The 19,405-nt window shown below is 37.1% G+C and overlaps 1 protein-coding gene across 1 annotated transcript in view; it reads right to left on the bottom strand.

Moving 5' to 3' along the window:
- The window catches only part of LOC149552483 (uncharacterized), a 395,852-nt gene that overhangs the window by 296,801 nt on the left and 79,646 nt on the right, over positions 1-19,405 (bottom strand). Inside the window, exons 6-7 of the mRNA XM_089788064.1 lie at positions 15,222-15,318; positions 14,205-14,374 (exon numbers count right to left, since the gene is read on the bottom strand). Of these exons, the coding sequence (XP_089644190.1) occupies positions 14,205-14,374; positions 15,222-15,318 (267 nt within the window). The remainder of the gene's footprint in view (positions 1-14,204; positions 14,375-15,221; positions 15,319-19,405) is intronic.

Here is a 19,405-nt window from a genome sequence, read left to right as displayed (position 1 = left end):
AGAAATATACAAAATGAAAAATAAACCATTCCATAGTAATTAACATATGCAAAATGCCAAAATGGAGACCAAATGAGAAGAGAGCCCAGCTACAAACAAAATGAGAGGAACGAGCAATGAATGGCCTATATTAGGGTAGTTTTAGGGTTTTGGAGCAAAAAGGAGACAAAATATTAGTTAAAAACCATTTTAACACATGTTTTATTGTGTCACTAAGTGACTTGGCACCTAAAAAGTCTGCATGCTCTACGGATTCACCCAGATGCTTGACGGATGCTTGATGGATGCTTTCCCAAGCATCCCACAAGCACCCATAGGCAAAAGCCACTCTTCCTGCCCACCTCCGTGACACTTCCAAAAGCATCCACGCATCTGCACCCACACCCTAGCCAAACTACCAAGCATCAGTATCTTAGTTTATTTCAGTTGAATCTGCAACATTACATCATAAATTCTAATGTTGATTTTAAGATAAATTTCTTGCAAATGTGAATCGTTACATCAAAATCACAGAGCTCCACTACAATCCTTGTGTAAAATCACCTCAAAATTTTGAGGAGGTTTGTCCCCATATCCAAATAAGGAAAACGAAGTATTTTCTTCCTTTGGATCTCCAACAACAGAGGTTATTGTTCCTAAGTGCTTCAAACTCCACTTTGGAAAATCAAACATGCCTTTTTTGGACCCTTCATTTATTTTAGTTTTATTGCATTATTGAGTTGGGCCCAAGTTGCTACCTCGGGTTTGCAGATGGATTTGGGGGGGAAAAATCTCATTTGGGTTCATGGGGGGGTTCATGTGTGTGTGAGTATGCATTATATATACAAAAACAACAAGAGAAACATGCATAATCACAAAACAAAATCATTTCATAGTATGAATATGTCTTGCTTGATCATTGCTCAATGCCAAATGTCAAAGATAAACATTAAATACTTGCTCATTAATCTATGTTCACGATGCTTAAGAAAATCATACATTGAATTACTAAATTACAAAATGAAATTTCAAAGCATAGACTAGTTCATCTAATAATAAAGTTTGAACATAAAAATAAGATAAAATAAGTTTATTAATGTCCAACAAGACATGGCAAAAAGGGTCTAAGGGACTAAGAGCTTACAAACAAGAGAATAGTCAACAATATGAGCACCAAAAGGTGTCTAGGAAAGAATGAGCAACAAAGAAAAAGAAGATAACAACAAAGTTTCAAACTTTATTATTTGATGAACTAGTCTAAGGGACTGAAATCTTACAACCAAGAAGATAGCCAACAACAAGAGCACTAAACAGTGTCTAGGAAAGAGCAAGCAACAAAGAAAAAGAAGACGATTGCCAAGGCAAGGACTAGGGGTCCTTCCTTTACAAGAAGAAGTTCAACACCGAAGGGTAAGGACCAAGGCAATGAAGAGCCCTAGACAATCTCTGAGAACCATTGGAGGAGTGGCATTGTTGTGTGTACCCGCTTCAGGGTGTTATGGATCTAGAGTGGCCGGTGGTAGGAGCACTAGACGATCGCTTCACACCCCAAGCCAGAGACGAGGTCAAGAAGAAGGTGGTGATCAGCTATTCAAAGGCCTGGCACTGGGAGAATAAGAGTTGTACAGTGTGGTCACGGAGCTGCCTGATCTCCTAGAGGCAAAGCACAAGGCATCGTTGGCCCATGTACTTGAAGAAAGTTGAAAGAGACCTGCACTCTCTAAACAAACAATAAAATCTCCCCCTAATCTCATCATAATAAATGCAGTATCGAAAAATGAAGTGGGTCTCAATCTCCATCTCAGCCAAGGTACACAACCGACAAATCCAGTCCTCTATCAATATGGTGGTCAGTCTAGATCCAAAGCAAATGAGAGCCAACTCTAAAAGATACCAAAGAGATACCCAAAGCATGACTCTAGCGTGAAGATAAGTAGCCCAAGCATGTAATAATCCCATCCTGATGAAAATCATAAGGACAAGTATTTAATAGTTTATCATACTATCAATGTCCTTCAAGTGTCGAATGGGTCATCAAAACATGAGAGATCAATGGCTTCATCATCGGTTGCAACTAAATCTAGATCCTCATCATTGGAACCCAAACTGGCTCCACTAGCCCTAGACAGTGTTATATCATCATTAACATCTAGCAAGGTAGCTCTAGCTAGATTCTAGATGGTCATATCCGCATCAGCAAACTCAAGTGCTACATCCCACAGCTTCTCTAGGCCCTTTGTAATGTCCTTTCTTTAGGGACATTAGAAATATTAAGAAGGAATGAATTTATAATATTAAATTTGACTATGTAAGCCAGAGGTTTATTATTAAAGTCAAATTAATATTCTTTGTGGTCACAAGAGGATGAGGAGAGATAAGACGAAACCCAGAAAGGAAGTCGAAGGGTCATCGTTGCGAGAATAAAAGGAGAAGAGGCTCCTTCCTTTTGCATGCTTGATTTATTATTCAGTTCAGTTTCCTCTCTTACGAGAGTCTTAGAAAGACTAAGCTTTCAGCTAGCTGGAGGACGTAGCCCCTCGTGCTATCAGGCAACGGACGCAAACCCATTGTCTCGAGAAACATCACTTCAGGTGTTTCATTCGCACTTACAAGTTCTTATCCTATCATTCCAATCCGACTGTTAAATCTGTATTTAAGATTGGTTTCTGTGTACTGGTTATTGTATTGTTGTTGTATAATACAATATTTTGTTGTTGGTTATTATATTGCTGCTATATAAGGCAATAACGTTGTTAAGGAATTAAGAGTTTGTCGGTTCATCTCATCAGTTTTGTAATTCATGGTTATGTGTTCGACATCTTGAATGTTATTTGGAAATAACAAATTGTCATCTTGTGGAGACGTCTTTGGTTTTATTGTTGTGTCGTATTGCATGCTCTTACAATTACATCTGAATATTATATTTATAAAGAGACTGGATATATGCTGGTTGGTCTTCTATTGTTTTCGATTGTATTCTTAATACATCTGCAATATTCAGTTTTAAATATACTAAAAGGGGGAAAACGAGATAATATCCGGAAAGGGGATATTATAGTGGTAAAGAGATCAATGGCTTCATCCTCGGTTGCAACTAAATCTAGATCCTCATCATTGGAACCCTTACCGGCTCCACTAGCCCTAGACAGTGTTATATCATCATTAACATCTAGCAAGGTAGCTCTAGCTAGATTCCAGATGGTCATATCCACATCAGCAAACTCAAGTGCTACATCCCACAGCTTCTCTAGGCCCTTTTTAATGTCCTTTCTTTAGGGACATTAGAAATATTAAGAAGGAATGAATTTATAATATTAAATTTGACTATATAAGCTGGAGGTTTATTATTAAGGTCAAATTAATATTCTTTGTGGTCACAAGAGGATGAGGAGAGATAAGACGAAACCCAGAAAGGAAGTCGAAGGGTCATCGTTGCGAGAATAAAAGGAGAAGAGGCTCCTTCCTTTTGCATGCTTGATTTATTATTTAGTTCAGTTTCCTCTCTTACAAGAGTCTTAGAAAGACTCAACTTTCAGCTAGTTGGAGGACGTAGCCCCTCATGCTAGCAGGCAACGGACGCAAACCCATTGTCTCGAGAAACATCACTTCAAGTGTTTCATTCGCACTTACAAGTTCTTATCCTATCATTCCAATCCGACTGTTAAATCTGTATTTAAGATTGGTTTCTGCGTACTGGTTATTGTATCGTTGTTGTATAATACAATAACATTTTGTTGTTGGTTGTTATATTGTTGCTATAAGGCAATAACATTGTTAAGGAATTAAGAGTTTGCCGGTTCATCTCATCAATTTTGTAATTCATGGTTATGTGTTCGACATCTTGAATGTTATTTGGAAATAAAAAATTGCCATCTTGTGGAGACGTCTTTGGTTTTATTGTTGTCTCGTATTGCATGCTCTTACAATTACATCTGAATATTATATTTATAAAGAGGTTGGATATATGCTGGTTGGTCTTCTACTGTTTTCGATTGTATTCTTAATACATCTACAATATTCAATTTTAAATATACTAAAAGGGGGAAAACGAGATAATATCCCGAAAGGGGATATTATAGTGGTAAAGGGATATTATAGTGGTATCAGACCTGGTTTTCCTACTAGCCAATGAAATTTTATCAGCAAATAAATTACAGAAAACTCTGAGGATGAAATCCCTCGAGTTTAGTTTTTCGAGGTAGACTGGACGTCACCCCAATCCTTTCCTCTTTGAAGTTAATGCACAATATAGGCAGAAGTCGGCAAGTTGAATACGAATCATAGCTGGGTCAGTTGGAGGAAAAAGGTGCAAAGCATGTAAAAGCTTTGAGGAATCTTTATCATGTTAAATTTGACTTTACATTTGGAATAAAAAACACATGCCTTGGATTACTTTTTTAAAGATGATAAAAGGTATGCTGATGATGACTAGTGGAGTAATGAATTGCACTTCTTACAGATGTGGTTTGGTGTAAAAGACTTTTTTGATAATTTCTCCGCATAGTATGAGCAGAGTAGTTCTTGATGCACCTGAGGCCACCAAGCTTCTCAGTGCTGTTGCAATCGCTTAATCAAATTGTGGCAGGTTAACCGCTATTATACATCTTCAGATCTTGTACATATGTATGCAAATATATAATCTTGACAAGAGAACATCTGGATTTTTCTCGATATTTGACCGGCATTTCTTCTAGTTCACGATCCAACTCGCAAAGCATATAAAGGCAACCAATGGCGATGGATGCAACTTCATGCTGAAAAAATTTATTGCTTGAAGAGTGGCTTCATCTTAAGTAGGATCAACTTATGAGGGAAAAGTCAAGCTCAAGGACAAAACTAATAAACGCCATTCTTGAGAGACCTTACTTAAAGACGCCTTTGATTTGTTGGAAAGAAATGTGGCGGACAGGTTAAAGAAATCCTATCCAAATGACATTTGTGCCCAAAAAACTTGGCACATACAACAATACGGCTGGACCTTTTGCGGGTGCAATCTGTGGTAATAAGACAACTGGTAATATCACCGTAGGAGAAAGTGGTGAAGACAACTCATCTGTCTCAGCCAACGAGAGGCTTAACCAAAGAACAAGACAACGTGACCACCAGTAATCTATCGAATCACTCATCCTCTGGCCCTAAGGTTTGCCGGTAACTCCTTGCAGCAGTCCAACATCCAATGACAATAGTAGACATCAATTGTGAATCAAGGTTGCCACTTTCAAGTGTGACGATCTTCAACAGTCGTGAGGGAGAAAGGAGATCGCAATTTCAGCTCAATCCAACCACGGTAACCATCAGCAGTGATCACGAGATAGCAAGATTTTGGAGTTGGGTCGAGTAGCATTCTGAGTCACTCAAATGAGCTCAGCTAGTAGTCAACAAATCAGCTCAGTTTCAATGTTCCAGAAGCAACCACGACTTTGAGGTGAATCAAAAAGCTTCATAATAGCTTTCTTCTGCCTTTGATTCCGCACCACAGTGGCTCCACTGAACAACAGAAAGTCAAAGCTAATACAGATGCTTTCTTTCGATTTCAGACATAGTTACACCACCCTAGGGGACGGGGGGACGGCGAAACGGGGGGACAAGTTTCCGGGACGGGGGGACAGAGGGGCCTTAATTTGGGGACGGCGGGGGGACGGCGGTAGGGGACAAGAGGGGTGTATATATCTATGCATATGGTATTTAAAAATGTTAGTTATGAAAATATGTATTGCAATATAGGATGTAAAGATGTAAAAGAGTGAATACTTGAAACATTGCATTGAATTGGAACATCGAACATTAAACATAAATAGTTGAATTTGCAAATAGTGAATAGTAGGATGTCCCCCATCCTCGGTGGAGGTGGTGGAATCTAGTGGCACCGCTGGGGACGAGGTGACGGAGTCCCCAAGTCTCCGGTGCGTTGAAGTCTCCGAGACGTCGGGCAAAAAGGGGGGGGACACGTCCCCGTGTTACTATGATTTCAGATAATAATGACAAATTTTAGTGGAAGATGAAGCGTTGATTTTGGAGGATATAAGCTTAAAATTTTGTGCCGATACATATCAGGAAGGGAATCAACGGGCTCTTGTTTTCCTAAATTCCCTTAACGACTTGCTAATCGAGATTTTCAAGTTGTCTAAGATTGACAGTGGAAGGAAACATTGGGCAAAGCAATTATTAGCCATTTGGGCGTTACGGAAGGGAAGTTTATATAGATGTTGCTGTGTTCTGAAACCACTGGTGGAATATTAAACTCTCGTGGATTGTGACACATGTCAGCCAGGTTGCCTATAAATCCAAAATGATAGCAATCTCAGTCTTTACGGTGATATGTTTGTCAAGATGTCAAGAAATAAGGAGAGACGTGGCATGAAACGGCTTGTATTATTTATTTGCGCTTATAAGAGCATCCACTTAGAATCCGCTACCGTTACAAAGAAATTGCAAACATTAAGCTAACTCTTCTAATCGAAAGGCTACAGGTTTGTTGAAATGATAGTCTTTACAATTCTCTCGGAGAATATGCTGCCTTTGAAAGCACAAAATTACAACAAGGCGACATTGAAGTACCCTATGGATGTTCCATAGACCAAAAGTCATAAATGGAAATGAAATTGTGCAAGGATATGATCTTGAAAAACCTACACCATTAGTCAGTACATTCAGATTAAGTTACTACACATTGTCATATTTGATGAACAGAGTTGAGGGCCAATTTGATCAAGAATATGTGATAAAAAATTCTTTCCATCAATTTCAACATGAGAAGACACTATCTGAAGTTGAAGCAAGGGTCTCCAAGCTAGAGTAGGAAGTAGCCACACTTGATGCATCAGAGAAGGCCGCACTTGCAAAGTATCATAAATTGAGGCTTCATATATCTCACCTAGAGAAGCAAATGATGTAGGAAATATCCAGGCCTGATTGGGTTCTTTTGTTTTTGGTTCCTGGTAGACTGGTGAAGGTAAGAGATGGTGTCACAGAATGGGGATGGGGAGTGATTGTAAATAGAGTGAAAAAGCCACCATTGTCTGGCACATTACCTTATACAATATTGACTAATCGAACTAGTAGTTATATAGTGGATAATCTTCTACATTGTACTTCTACCATGACAAGTGATGGTACCCGTCCAAAGCCACGTCCTGTTACTTCTGGATAGAAAGGTGAAATGCATATGGTGCCTGTTCAATTGTCACTTATTTGCTCTCTCAGTACTTTGAGAATTGTTATTCCTCAAGATTTGCGGCCACTGAAAGCTAGACAAAGTGTCCTTATGGCAGTTCAAGAGCTAGAGAAAAGATTTCCAAAAGGACTCCCAAAGCTTGATCCTATTGAGGATATGGGTATTGATGATCCTAATTTTGTAAAGATTGGAAAGGAAGTAGAAGAGACTGAACAAAAACTACTTTGTCATCCAATGCATAAGTCTAAACAGGATGAATTAGAAAAGTTTGTGTTTGACAAGGCACATAATGATGACCAAACAAGTTATGATAATGAGGATGCTTTGGAAGAAGAAAATTCTTGCCGCAAATCTGAGTTCACTGGGGATATTACTAGTAGTACTGATAATCTTTCCATAGATGATAATGGAGATAGTCAAATTCTGGATGCACAGCTACAAGGCTTGATACAAAGTATGACGACAAGAACGAGTATACAACAAAATAACTTTCTTAATGACTCAGAAAGTTATGAGGCTAAACAAGGTTTTCACTTAGCGAAGGAAGAACTCAATAACAAAAAGATAGTCCTAGAAAATATAAGGGATGTTGGAAAACAAAGGCTGGGATTAGCTGTAAAGAAAGTTCTTAAGTGGAAAGGAAATGAAAACCTTGATTTACAAAATGTTAGCATAATATTGGAGGATCAATGCTTTAGTAAATATGGGAAATTGGGAAGGTCATCTTACATTCTTACATCTATCAAATAGCAAGTACAGTTCGGTGGCTCATAACCTCAAGTGTGGAGAAAATTCAAAATCGAATAGAACCTGATGCTATAAATGATTATAAAACCATGTCATATTTACCTTGGAACAAGGGTGGATTTTCAAAGCTAACAAACTTTTCTTTTTTACAACACAAGACATGCAACATAGAGAAAATGCAACACTCAAACAAAACTAGAAAAGAGAACAACTTCCTTAAATTTGGAGAAGATTTTGGAAAAGAATGAAGATGCTTCATCAGTCATGTCAAGTTTTCAGCAAATCGAAAATCAGAAATGGTATTTCAAAACAGAGGTACTTGATATGTATGATGAGTACAAAGAACTCCCTCCAAAGATTCAAAAAGAATTAGCCTTTAATGATTTCATGGATTTCCATCCAAAACTCCAAAATATGACTGATATGGCAAAACAAAAGTATTTGGAGTTGGCTTAGGATCTCTTTGCAAACGAACAACACACAAAGGTGTATGAAGAAACTCCAATAGGTCAAAATTATCATTTGGATGATCTTAAAATAGAAGAGCAGACAACTATCAGAAATGAGCAACCTTCTCACAATCACATAGAAGATGTTACAAGAGGTACAGGTTTCTTTGTTGGTGACTTGGAGGTGAGCTTTGCGAAGCAGAATAATGAAGTAGATTGCACACAAGGTAATAACAATTTAGGACCTTGGCATCATGAACCATATATTCATAATACATAGAATCTGAATTTAGAGGAACAACCTGGGATGACACAACAAGGGAATGAACAGTTTCAGCAGGGAGATAATGAAGTACATACCTTACAAAATCGATTAAAGGTTAGTAAAGACATGGTCGTGGCATCCTTGGTGCAGTTTGACAATACCCACAAGTTGGTTAAGGAGCTCTACAGGAAGATCCCAAGGGAAAGGGAAGATGAATGGCATATGATCGATTTACAAAAGGTCAAAACAACCCTCAAGTCTATGAAATCAGATTACTTATATCTGTTGTCCGATAGGGATTACATTCTCAAGGTTGCTGAGATTTATGTAGCACAGTCAATTAGGGAAAAGGATAAGATTGAGGATCTTAGTAGAACACTTCAGTATGTTCAGAAGGCTCTAAGCGAAGCTCAAATTTCTCTACAATGCACAAAGAATCAAATCAATCTCATGGAACACTCTTGGGAACATGAGAATATAATGAGGCGGGAGTTCTTCCAGGAAGTCATTGACGAACTGAAGAGCATTCAGCAGATGTATGACTTGGATAGCTGCCCCAAACAACTAAGTAGCAAAACTTCAAAACAGTGTCAGCTTGTTGACAACCCTTTATTTCAAGTTATTGCTGATTGGACATCTGACAATCCAGAGGAAGAGTTTGATTTCAGACTTTGGAATTCTAGCTCAGATTCTAGCAGTGAACCTGGTTCTCAGCATGGGAATGATGAATTAACTTCTGTCGCTTATGATTTGATCAGCCCCAACATATTTTCTGATTTCACCCCATTCAGGAGTTGGGCAAGTTTTCTTCATCAGCCTCTGAACAGTTTTCGGTGGAGTATTTATGTGAGATTTGGGGGTAGACTCTCAGCATTCTTCATATTCATAGCTCCTATGCACTGGGAAATTCTCCAAGTTTACGCCAACAGGATGAATTTTGATGTCCATGTGATGGTGGTTTCAACTTTTGAGCAACTCATTTCTTACATCATCCATTTAGGTCAGGTATTCACATTCTACTAGATTATACACGGACCCTGGATATATTTCTATCTCATCATAGCAGCAAGGCAGCGTAACAGAGTTTGGGATCCAGGAGTTGGCAGATGGTATCTTTGGTTGGATGAGGATTTTATCGTGGTCTTATTCAGTTTGAGGTTGATTATGTTGATGATTAGTGTTGATCAAGTTACAGGAGCAGCACTTCTTCCAAGAGTAATATTGGATCCAGGAATTCAATTGATAGGTGTTTTGCAGAGTAGTATCGTGCTTCACAGTTTGGCCGGGTTTGTTGTCAGTATGAGCTACTGGATTAACTACAGATTCATATGGGATCCTAGTACATATTGCTTAAGGGCAAACAATCTCAAGGAGGGGAGATTTCTAATGTCCTTTCTTTAGGGACATTAGAAATATTAAGAAGGGACGAATTTATAATATTAAATTTGGCTATGTAAGCCGGAGGTTTATTATTAAGGTCAAATTAATATTCTTTGTGGTCACAAGAGGATGAGGAGAGATAAGACAAAACCCAGAAAGGAAGTCGAAGGGTCATCGTTTCAAGAATAAAAGGAGAAGAGGCTCCTTCCTTTTGCATGCTTGAGTTATTATTTAGTTTAGTTTCTTCTCTTACGAGAGTCTTAGAAAGCTTCAGCTTTCAACTAGTTGGAGGACGTAACCCCTCGTGCTAGCAGGCAGTGGACGCAAACCCATTGTCTCGAGAAACATCATTTCAAGTGTTTCATTCGCACTTACAGGTTCTTATTCTATCATTCCAATCCGACTATTAAATCTGTATTTAGGATTGGTTTTGTGTACTGGTTATTGTATTGTTGTTGTATAATACATAAATGTTTTGTTGTTGATTCTTATTTTGTTGTTGTATAAGGAAATAACGTTGTTAAGGAATTAAGAGTTTTCCGGTTCATCTCATCAGTTTTGTAATTCATAGTTATGTGTTCAACATCTTGAATGTTATTTGGAAATAACGAATTGTTATCTTGTGGAGACGTCTTTGGTTTTATTGTTGTCTCGTATTGCATGCTCTTACAATTACATCTGAATATTATATTTATAAAGAGGTTGGATATATGCTAGTTGGTCTTCTACTATTTTCGATTGTATTCTTAATACATCTACAATATTCAATTTTAAATATACTAAAAGGGGGAAAACGAGATAATATCTGGAAAGGGGATATTACAGTGGTAAGGGGATATTATACCCTTCTTGTATTTTGGATCCTTGCATGACTGGAGGCACAATATATACCAAGTCCTCTGCTATCTTGGAACCCAACTAGTTACGCTTCAGAGTGGATAAAGGAGTATGTACCCCAATTCTGCTCAGCATCAGAAGAGCTAGCAACCTAGAGAGGCCACCAACAAAAAAATTTTAAAGATAGAAATACAATAGAAATTTATGAGTGCTAATTCTACAAGGAAATTGGCCATAAAAAAAGGCAAAAGAAAACTTAAAAAATTATTTGTGATAGGATCTTAATGGAAACTGACTGGAGGTACATATAGTCTTTCCCATGTAGTTACCACCATCTAATACCATCCATTCTACTTAGGTCATTAATTGCATGAGGGCGTACATTTTTACTTGAGACAAACTCTCTCCTAATATTTCATGCCACCTCGAGATCGCTAAAGAGCCTACTGAATGCCTTCTTATACCCACTAGCAACCTCATGATCTTTGTATAGTGGCACTCTACCAAGAATAGCAAGTATCTCAGGGCTATAATACTTGGGAGATACAACATATGCCAAGAGGTGTAAAGGTGTAGTCATCTTGTTCCAATGATGAAAAACAATTGACTCCACTTTTTTGTACAAGATATCCTCAGGATCTTGCTTTCTCCTATGAATGACCTAGGATGTCAAATGATGTTCATGTAAGTTATCTTAATGTAATGTTAATTATAATTATAATCGCTCAATAAACAAGGGTAGAGGATTGTATTAACATTTAAACTTACCAATTTTGCTCTTTCTAGCATGGAGTCCCTAGCATCATAGATGTCCCCTGAACAAGGCTCATCAATGTCAGCAAACTGAAGCATAGACATGATAGGCTTGGTGAGCTCTAATACAAAATCCACCCAAGCCCACCAATCATCATCCAAGATTATTGCCTTTACCTTTTAGGCCCTTGTTGTATTCAACTGCTTCCATTCACTCCATTGGTTGCTAATAACCATCTGGGACAATGCATCTTTCACCCTCACAAGTCGTCTAAAGACAATTGTGTGTGAAGCAAACCAAGTTTCAGCCACCTAATAATATGTTAATTATAAGTTAATAACATATTTTAAATATGTAAGCAACGGAAAAAAAATTCATTTATGTAAAGTATGACGCAAAATGATAAATTTAACTTCAATAATTCCAAATTGGAGAAAGTTCTAAAAATTGCTTGTGACATATGATGGTTTTTCAAAAACATTTGGATCTCCTCACCCTCATATAATTTTTTCACCCATTCAATTTGGGTGTCAATTGTTTTCATCACCAAATTCAAGGAGTGGATGGTGCATGGTGCCCAAAAGATATGATCATATCGTACTTCTACAACAGCACCCGCAACCTTACAAACTTTTGCATTGTTTGTTTCTACTTGAACAACATTGTCAACACCTACGAACTCTATGGATTCAATGAGCATCCGGGCAATAAACTCAGCATCCTTTACCTCCCCTTTACAATCAACCACCTTCAAAAACATTGCCCCCTTGCGGGAGACAACAATCATATTTATTAATGAAAAGTTTTGCAATCTTTCCACCCATCAAAGACAATAGTCACCCCCATTTGGATCCAAGAATCTCTTATTGGTTTGGGGAGGTTCTCTACATTTTTTTCTCTCACTGTGTAATAAAGTGGTTCTCACCTTTTCATTTCTAGGACCTTCGTAACCACTAGGCACTTGATTCATATGAAATCTCATTTAAAAATATATTTTGAGTTACACACATAGGTCCACTTCAAAAATTACATTTGAACAAAGTGTCAGACTACTTTTTATAAAAAAAATATTAAGTAATTGGGCCCAAATTTTTTTAATTTTTAAATTCTTCAAAGAAGATACATGAGAATGTTAGACAAACCACACAGTTCCCTTATATTTTAGACCTTTTTTAAGCTACATGCATGTTCTTGTCATATTAGCAACTTCAATTACACATTCCAACTAGGAGAGCCGTTTAAAATCTATGCATACTTTTTGTTTGTTTCTGTATTAAACAAGTCCATTTTTTATGTGGACTTTTCCTCCTTAATCACATCTATGGATTGGCTTTGCCGATGAGGATCAGCACTATCTGCTTATGTTTTTAATTTACTGCCTAGTCGTGCTTCAACAATCTTCACCGATTCGTGATTTTTGAGTGGTAAATCTAGGGATAAAGTGCAATTTATTCTTGTATCTAAGCCCTCATTCATTGGTCATGATTTCAAGTAGCACTTGCCAATTGGAGTACATCTCGCTGCTCACTTTCCCACTTCAAGTTGGCAATCAGCCATTTGTTCTCAAATGTTTCTTTCGTGGCCCAGTTTACTAGACTTTTTGTCACCTTAGGCATGGTTACTTACTGTCACTGACATTTCAAATTGGCAACAAACTTGAGTTTACTCTGGCGCATAGTTTGTGCTTCTCCCATGATCTAAATGCCATTTTAGACTAGCACAACCATTCAAAAGGTAAGACTTGGATGCATTTCCTCTAGGCATAGTTTTATAAGATCTTTACCACTTAAGCAGTCATCTCATGCCGGCATTGCTGGACTAAGGGCACCAAGCGTTCACTCCATCCTTCACCCTTGAGTCATACTAAATCTGCAAATGCCACACTCCACAGCGGTAGCCTTTTACTTCCCTTAGAACCATTGGTGGTCTCTTGTTGGACATTAATAAATTTATCTGATCTTAGTTCTTTTTATTTCTTCCTTTCACACAGTGTGGGCTTGTTGCTGCACTTTTTATACCTTGCCAATTGGTGCCATTCTTTCTTCAGGTCTAAATTCTTGACATTGCATCCTTTTCTTCCTGTGGAAAAGGTCACTAATCATTGAAGACTCAGTCTCTTTCATTTGGTATTTCTCATTCCTGAGCACCCTGTGCACATCATTAGCTTGACAAACATAGATCAGCACTTGACAATTGAGAATTTCATAAGGACAACTGAACTGGCATTCATAAAATGATAAGAATGACATAGATACTGACTACAAGCAAAATTTCATAAAAGTGCCAGTTATTTCATTTGACTACAATGTTGACAGATTTCACAAGTACTTAAAATCTACTTTCAATTAGTTCCTGGAAAAGATTCAAATGGACTTCATGAAACTCTTCTGTAGGGTAGATATTTCAATAATTGTATGTGATAATTTAAAAAGGACTTAGGTCATCACTCCAGCAAAAATATTAACTGTTTCTCAAAAAAGACTTAATCTCAAAGTGATATGTTAATGCAGTTGGCCTTTACACAAAAGATATAGTAATCAATCAAAACTTAAATAGGCTGACAACACAACAGTCAAAACTTAAAACTACTAAATATGTAATTCAATCTTGTACTTTTACCTGTTTCAGATGGAATTAATGCTTTTGCAGCACGAGCTAAGTATAAACGAGCAAATGCAGATGACAAAGGATCTGCTATGCCTCTAATCATCATAGCTAAGCGTTGGCAAACATGCAATGAATTTTCCTCGAGAAAGTGCCAGCAATGCAAAATTGCCATTTCAAGGTATCTATGACATAAACATATAAAAACAAACATCATTCATTGCATGAAGTATGTCCAATGTTGTTAAAAATGTGGCAATTATAAAGAGATACAAAAATATCATATGCGTAGTATAAGTATCATGTGTGATATAATCATGCATTTTCAAAATCAATTTCAATAATAGTGTCATTGATCAAAATGAATGGAATTGAGTTTCAACTTCTCAGCCCATAAGATTCATAACAAAAGCGTACACAATATATATTATAGTGGCAAATAAGTAAGCAAATAAACCATTGTATAGTGATAGGTATTCAACACAAGCATATGCTTATAAGGACAAACATCCATATTTGTGCAATGCATGGAGGCATCAGTTACTGAGTTTGAAAATGGGAACAAAATTAATTTTAGGTCCCATTCACCATCTTTTGATCGCCTTCAGACATGAATATTTTCTCCCTAGAACCTCAAACAAATATGAAAAAAAATGCAAAAGTTTTGAAACAAACAGGAAAAGGTTTGTTTAATCTGAACTGGTAGAAAATAATCAAGAGAATAAAAAGTAGTATATCCTCAAGGTCAAAATCTGTACTACTGTAAAACTAGAAATCAAAGATACGCTTTATTGGCTGGAAGCGGCCCTGTTAAAGCAACTGGTATAGCAGGTTTTTAACGGTCAAGCTTTAAGGATAACTCAACATTTAATTTATTGATCTTTTGATCTAGATTTAGACATATGATTTGTAACACCATAGTTTCATGTTAAGTGAAAATTTTATTTACATTCTAGAAAGAGCCACAAGAGCCATTATTTCATAACAGGTAGAATGTATGTCAAATGAGAATGAGCCAAAAATACTCTTTACATGCGTGGAAGAAGTTCTTGGATAGAAGCAATCTTGTAAAACCAGTTGTTACATGTGTCTTTGGCCTCATACAGAACATCGTGGCATGTGAAATTTTCTGCATTGATTGAGAGAAGTTTTTACATCTGTTAGCAAAAACATAAAATAAAATGAACTCGATATATTATGTGTAAAACATTCCTACATGACACTACTAATCAAAAGAAACTACTCAAATCCTATTTGAATCATATATTGATTGAGAAAGTTTGTCAAAGATTAGTATAACAAGGAATGTGAGAACAGCATTAAATGATGGGAAAGAGCAACAAAAGTAAAGAAGTATAAGATCTATGCAACTCAGGCCCCAAGTATCCCTATCCCCAAAAAACATTTCCCCATTCTCCCAAGGAGACATTCCCAAACCCCATGGAACATTGATAAGTATTAGCATCACTGAATACGCATTATTAATTATTAGCATCACTGATTACACATTATAAAAGAATAAGGCAGAAGAAAAAAAACGAGATCAACCAAAAGTGACCAAAAATCAATTGTGGTCTACGTCAACACAAAGAGAAAACACAGTGTGAATCATGTGCCATGTTAATGCGGACATTAAATTGCAATAATATCTGATTCACATTCAGGACAACGCCAGCAAACTCATCACAATGATTATGATCAGAAAAAAATTAATTTAGAAACCCTAATCACAAACTACTAAATATAGGGCATTATATTAACTGGAATTTCTTTTCAATTCATTTCACCTTGTTATAGAGGGTATAGTAAATGCAAATAAAATAACAATGTCCAGTTGAAGAGATTTCAGATCACTACCGAACTTTGGAAAACACATTCTCATTTATATTGAAGTAATGTTGTTATATTTAGAATAATGGTCATGGAAGTAACTTTCTTTTAATCAGCCAGTTTTTAGTAACATTTTGTTCTTTAAGGTGTTTAATCAGTTTAGTAACTTTCTATCTGGTCTAGTTTTGGATCATTTCTGCTATGAAAGATCTTGTAATTGCTTATTCAAGGAGTATTCCTCCTCTCTTTTTTTAATATTGAATACCAATCGATTATCATTTCATGGTATCAGAGTAGAGGTTGGCTTTTTACAAAAAAAAATCAATATAATTTGTGGCATAGTTACCTAAAAAATTCGAGGAAATTTCTAGAGTTGTTTCAACTTTCACCCTTGTGGGCTCTCCTAGTGGATTCTTCTATAGACTAAAATTTGTGGTTTCCCCTGAACATTGCGCGATGAAAATTTCAAATTATTTCTTGCTCAATCTTTTTTAATAAAATCAAGGGCTTTTCAATTTTTGGTGACTTTTTTGAACTCCATGGTTTCTGCAATTTCCTTGCCAATTATTTACCAGAAAAACAAAAAATTTATGGATCTGCAAGGATTTTCCATTCATGTGACCAAGAGGAGTTGGTTTTCCTCATCATAAAGGTCTTTTCACCTTTTTCCCCCAAAAATTGTGGAGGGTTTTTTCATGATTTTTTTCCCAAAAATTGTGGTTCTCTTTTGCTGTTTTCGACTTGGCTTGAATTTGCATATGCTATTAATATTGTACAAAGCAATTAACAAGGCAAAGTGCATGAGTTAAACAGAAACTTAGAGGCAGTTAAGTTGGAGTGCTGCTAACCCCTAGTTTTGACCTTAGTTGAGGGTAGCCATAGTTAGATCCTTCCAGTAAGAGGTGAACATAGTCCTTGTAATTCTTGTACTTTGCTAAAGCAGTTCAAAGTTATGATGAAGTCCATGCAAAGCTTCTTGTTTGAACGTCTTCCATGCAACAGGCAAAATTGTCAGTATTCCACACCTCTCTGACCATTTATAAATGAAGGAAGTCTGAGCTGTTTTTCAAACAATGTTCGATAAATATTAGATTTTATGAAGTGTTGCTAGATGGTTGTTCGCTTTCAGAAGAGAAGGTCTTTAGTAGAGGTCATGTATTCAGTCCTTCATTTAAGAGATATCTTGAAGAGACTTGGATGTAATGTCCCTTTCTAGGCAATAGAAACAGAGTGGCAGGTTCGCCTATTATCAGGTTCCTGTAGGCGAACGACATGGTTAGGGAGCTCAATAGATGGTTCACGGCATATAACTGGGGGCTCTAGGAGCCAATATGAGCTCCAAATTATTATTTTAATAATTAAATTATTAATGAGCTAATAAATAAATATTTTCTAAATGGGGGATTGAATAATTTATTATAACTGAATAATATATTCCCTTAATTTAATAATCATAATAAGTTAATCATATTAAATTCAGTTTAACAAATAAGGTAGTATAAGTGGATTTTACATTTAATGCATTACAAAACTTAACAATAAGTTATGTATAATTACTTATGGATTAATAAATTATAACATAACCGCTTCTTTCCTAAGCGCAAGTGTAGGGATTTTGAAAGTAAAAGAAATAAAAGACCAATTATTTATTTATTTTATTAGGAAAACAAGTTTTGAAGGGACCATGAAACCTAGAACAAAGCAAGTTTTAGATAAAGGGATCTGAAACCCTCATTAAAGATATTAAATCAGCTCTACCAAATGAAAAAGGACACAGACAAGACGGGACAAAAATAAAGAAAGGGGATACAACAAGAACACGTGCCCAACAAGCCACAAGTTTTGGAAGGATCCTGAAACCCCATAGATCAAAAAAAAGAAACTAGCAGTAAAGAAGGTACAGAAAATGAAGCGCATTCTGCCTGCAGCTTGGAAATAACAGAGAAAGCTTTTCCTTTGCATCCCTTCTTCTAGGAGTGCAACATCATATCAAATTGTAGAGGGATCTTTTTATGACGTTTTCCAATTACAGGGGTCCACCCCTCCTCCACCATAGAGGCCTTCTACCAATCTTGGGAAACCAAGTCATGAGACCCCAAGATAATAGAGGAAGAACCAACTGTAGAAGTACCAGCAGAGACAGTAGATCCAATAGCAGCACCAGCAATAGCAACAACCATAGAATCAAGAATAGAACCAGCAGTCCTAGAACTAACTACCAAAGTAGAAGAGCCGGGTACAGAAGAACCAGCAGCACCATTAGAACCTTTTGGTGAACTAACAACAGGAAGAGAACCTGTAATAGAACCAGCAACAACAGAACCAGCAGCACCCTGATCAGAAATAGGGCCAAGTCCAGCAGCAGGCTGACCCACACCAGAAAAACCAGCATCTGGGGTAAAAGCAGTATGTTGCCTAACATTAGAAACAGGGTCAAGATCAACACCATTAGCCTTAGAAGAGACTTCTTTTTTCTTATAAACAATATAGTGTTCAGCAAAAGCCCTTCCACCAAGAGGTAGACTTCTTATTCTTAACCCTCTGTAATCCACATTGAGCAGCTAAGTAGCCTGTTTTAAAACACTTCCTACACCTGAAGGGAATCCCTTCATAGTCTAGAGTCTAAATCCAAGATCCTACTAAACATTCCAACATAATCATTTCTGGTAACCCTTTTGAGATATCCATCTCTACCGAAATGCGTGCATAAGAGGAGTGCATCATATCAATAGACAGCTCATCCACCATTAAAAAAAATTCAAGAGCATTTCCCACAGCCTCTAGAAGGGTATGAAGCCAAAGATGAAGAGGAAGATAGGGAAGCCTAACCCAAATCGAGATCTTGTTGAAGATTTCCGAAGTGGGGGAAAAATTCGAGGACCAAGGTTTTACAACTAACATAAAGCGATTTTCCCACGTGAAAGGGGAATTGCACAAAATCAAATTCCTATCTTCAACGTTGTCAAATTTAGCAACAAATAAACCCTTAGCCATGGGGAAAATGTGAATCATACCCAAAATAAGAGGTCGCCAATAAATGGAGATCCACCAATTCAAGTCACGAAAACTTGGCCAAAGGCCCATAAAGCGGCAAATAACCCCACAGGAAGAGAACTCAGAGGAAGAGTCCTTAATTTTTGTTAACACTTCCTTGTCCAAAGAAATCTAAATAGGACTAGCAACTGGAAAAGAGCTCCTAGCATTCAAACCTGATCCACCACCAAACCTAGCCACCTCAAAAAGGTTGTTTGTAGCGTCAGCTGAGACCATACCAGCATACGATAAGGTTGCAACAGCACCAGTAGAAGGAATGGAGCCAAGCAAGACCCCCCTCAAAGCAACTCAACGCCAGCAAACATAGAAGCTCCAACAGTCAAAGAGGCCCT

Source organism: Cupressus sempervirens, chromosome 6, assembly GCF_028749045.1.
Source record: "Cupressus sempervirens isolate cs-2001-9-10 chromosome 6, ASM2874904v1, whole genome shotgun sequence".
In the NCBI taxonomy this organism is placed as follows: domain Eukaryota; kingdom Viridiplantae; phylum Streptophyta; class Pinopsida; order Cupressales; family Cupressaceae; genus Cupressus; species Cupressus sempervirens.
This window is presented reverse-complemented; position numbering and strand designations above follow the sequence as displayed.